At 49.4% G+C, this 3413-nt stretch overlaps 1 protein-coding gene across 3 annotated transcripts in view; it reads left to right on the top strand.

The window, feature by feature from the left end:
- The window catches only part of LOC106806836 (transmembrane protein 45B-like), a 24565-nt gene extending 22103 nt beyond the window's left edge, over positions 1 to 2462 (top strand). For all 3 annotated transcript variants that reach the window (XM_014808972.1, XM_014808979.1, XM_014808965.1), the window contains one exon: positions 1644 to 2462. In XM_014808972.1, the coding sequence (XP_014664458.1) occupies positions 1644 to 2296 (653 nt within the window). In that variant the 3' untranslated portion in view covers positions 2297 to 2462. The remainder of the gene's footprint in view (positions 1 to 1643) is intronic.
- The last annotated feature ends 951 nt before the right edge of the window (positions 2463 to 3413 follow it).

Below are 3413 nucleotides of genomic sequence, written 5' to 3'. Positions count from 1 at the left end.
GTAGCTTTATCTTTATTTCTTGTTCGAGCTCGCATACGGTCGTATTCTTCATACGGCTCTTGCATAAGATGCTCCTGGCCTTGGCATGTACTTGTTTTGTTGTGACACCTTTTTTTATTTCGCTAAGGATGGAGAGGTCCTTGCGATGGTTTTCAATTTTTGTTCTGATTCTCTTCTTCTATGTTGGTTCTACTGTGGGCTTTGTGACTCTCTCTTTTATCTCTCCAGCAATAACAGCAGCAGTCGCGTACATTAATTCATTGATTTCTGATAAGTTTAGATGGTTATCTTTGATGATATTGGTGAGGGCCTGATTTGCAGCTTGAATATCGTGCCGTATTGCCTTGTTGAGATGAATCTTTTTCAGGCTTCTGCGTTGATCTAGAGGGATTGCCTGAGTTTCAAATGGCGGGGTAGTAAAAGGTACATACACGATCTGGCGAGGCAGGAATCCAAACATCTTTCCAGCCACCAATTCAAATACTCTTGCTAATACCAGGAGGTGGATTATTAAGAACAAGAAGCTCACCGATACTGAACCTGAACAGATAGTGGCAGCTGTGCGAAAGAAAAATAATGCATCGCAACCAACACTTATCCCCACTAAGCAACCTGAAGACCTACAACCCCCGAGCCCGAGGCTGAACAAACACCGCAGCATACGGATACCAATGAAGCTGAATCAGTAGTGGATATGGAAGATCGAATCTCTACTAAGCTGCTCGGGTTGGCGTCCGACGGGGGCAAGTCTGTCCCATGGGTAGGAGGGACTCTTTAGCCTTGAATGGCAACCCCCTAGAGATGGTGTCTCGATAAAAATACCGCTCTCGATCTGGAGTAGCAAACTCCCGATAACTGTGACATTACGGTCCACGGACCTACGGTCCTACGTGCCCTGATGTCCAGGAAAGTTTGTCCTAACTTTGGGTTAAATAGTAAATATCATACCATGATGAATAAGCCAATACGAAAGTCATACCGCATCGCTCGTTGCGCGGGTCAACAAGGAGCGCGTCCCTCAGTGATCGCCGAAGAAGCTGAGGTCGAAAAATCGGTTATTGAGTCGGCAAACCTTAACAGCCAAGCTTCAGATAGCAACTAGACCGAGATCCAATCTCAAGTTGGCCTAACTGAAGCAGCACCAACACCGCAGGCACAGTCCACCAACGCAGAAATAACCAACAGAAAAACAAGAAACCAGTGGACAAAGGATCAATATAAGGATGTGATGTGGTCCTATTATTTAGCCCAAGAGAACAACACGGTACTTCAAGGTCTCGGGGAGAGCTAACAGGTGCTACACCTTGCTCAAGGGTGACCTGGAGGTAGTTGTGGCAAAGGGTAACCTCATTCTCCCACGTTGAAACTCCACAACCGGACGCAGTTTTAAGTCATACCCAGGACATTTATTATTATTATTATTATTGTTATTATTATAATTATTATTATTATTATTATCATTATTATTATTATTAAATCTTTATTGCATGGAATTCAAATACAAGTACATGTACTGAAGACAGTCTTTTTCATAGAGAAAATATATGATAAATGCAATAGTGTTGAGCCGTTAAAATAAAATAAAAATTCCGAGTGAAACAGAGCAAAAGTCATCTCCTGTCGTCGTTGCTGTCGTCGCACAGCCTTTCAGGACGGCAAGTTCGTACACCTGGGCAACGCGCAGCACAGCAGCATGTACTTTTTCTTCGCGTTGAGCGGCGCCATCGACGTGCTGGTCTTCTACAGGGTGGCGCTACCTGCCGGCATCGACTACGTCGCACTCTGCCTCGGCTTCTTCATCGAGGGTCTGCTCTTCGTCCAGCATCTGCACGGCCGCAGCGAAATGAACGTGCAGCTGCACGTGCTGCTCTACTACACGGTGTTCGCCTGCGCGCTGTCGACGCTGCTCGAGATGCGATACCGCTGCAACGCGCTCACCGTGCTCGCGCGCGCCTTCTTCACGCTGATACAGGGAACCTGGTTCATGCAGGCCGCACTCGTGCTGTACAACCCGCTGCCGGGCGCCACGTCGTGGGACGAGTCCGACCACGGTGAGATGATGATGATCACCGTCATCTACACGTGGCACTACGCCGCCAATATTGTCTATATGATGATGATTTACGCGCTCGTGCGCTACTACCTGCGCCGCCGTGGCCTGAAGATCGAGTCACACGAGGAGGGCTACGCTCCGCTAGATGTCGCCTACGGCTACGAACTGCGGCAGAAGGGTGGAGTCGGCGGGCCGAGGCCGATCGAAGAGGAGGGGGATGATCTCCTGGGAGGGGAGGTTTAGCGAGAGAGAGGAATGACGACGAGGCGAACGTTAACTGCTACAGGGAAAAGAAGGAACTCGAAGAAGAGAGAAGGGTGGACTGCCGCTCACTGTTCAATTGCTGTGAAGTGATATGCAGGGCGTCAGCGCTGCTGGCAACTTGCTACTATTGTTTTGTTGTTTTATATATATATATATATATATATATATATATATATATTTGTATCTCCCGCGACAAAGTCGGCGGGGGATACTATGGTTTCATGTCTCCCCAGCCGCCGCCGCCGCCGCAGACAATTTCCCTTTCGCTCTATCTTGGGGAAAACACGGGGGATACATGTAGTTGGCGACAACTGCCCTTTCTAGTTAACTAATATAACTACATAAATATTAACTACAGCGAGGCTAGACGTTCTCTCCAGTCCTCCACTATAAGAGTCCTCGTCTCACTCAAACAACGTACCATCTCTCGAGCTCCTCCCCAGGAAAGTCACCTCGCTTGATCTCTCGAGTCTCCCTCCCTATAGCCTCTCTCCTGGAAGTGGCATGACAGCAACTTGCCACGCCCCCTCCACTGCCATCGCTCTGGGCGTGGTCTCACTGTCTCCCCAATCTTCCTCTTCTAGGCGTGATCTCACTGCCCTCCCTCCGGGAGTGGTTTCACCGAGACCCTTCTACCTTCTCCTAAAGGGGTGGACACATTAGGCGATTTCGACCGGCCGGCTCGATCGCATAAAAAATCGCGTAGTGTGTCCAGTGAGTCGCATCGATTTTCGAGTCGGCCGGCCGAGTCGCCCGATTCAAACATGTCTGATAATTATTTGAGTCGCGCGGCTACAATCGCGTAGTGTGCCCGGGGAGTCGCATCGATTTTCGAGTCGGCCGGCCGAGTCGCCCGATTCAAACATGTTTGATAATTATTTGAGTCGCGCGGCTACAATCGCGTAGTGTGCCCGGGGAGTCGCATCGATTTTCGAGTCGGCCGGCCGAGTCGCCCGATTCAAACATGTTTGATAATTATTTGAGTCGCGCGGCTACAATCGCGTAGTGTGCCCGGGGAGTCGCATCGATTTTCGAGTCGGCCGGCCGAGTCGCCCGATTCAAACATGTTTGATAATTATTTGAGTCGCGCGGCTAC

The sequence above is a fragment of the Priapulus caudatus genome, unplaced genomic scaffold, assembly GCF_000485595.1.
Source record: "Priapulus caudatus unplaced genomic scaffold, Priapulus_caudatus-5.0.1 Scaffold9, whole genome shotgun sequence".
Lineage (NCBI taxonomy): Eukaryota > Metazoa > Priapulida > Priapulimorpha > Priapulimorphida > Priapulidae > Priapulus > Priapulus caudatus.
The sequence above is the reverse complement of the archived record's forward strand: the minus strand, read 5'-3'. Positions and strand labels throughout refer to the sequence as shown.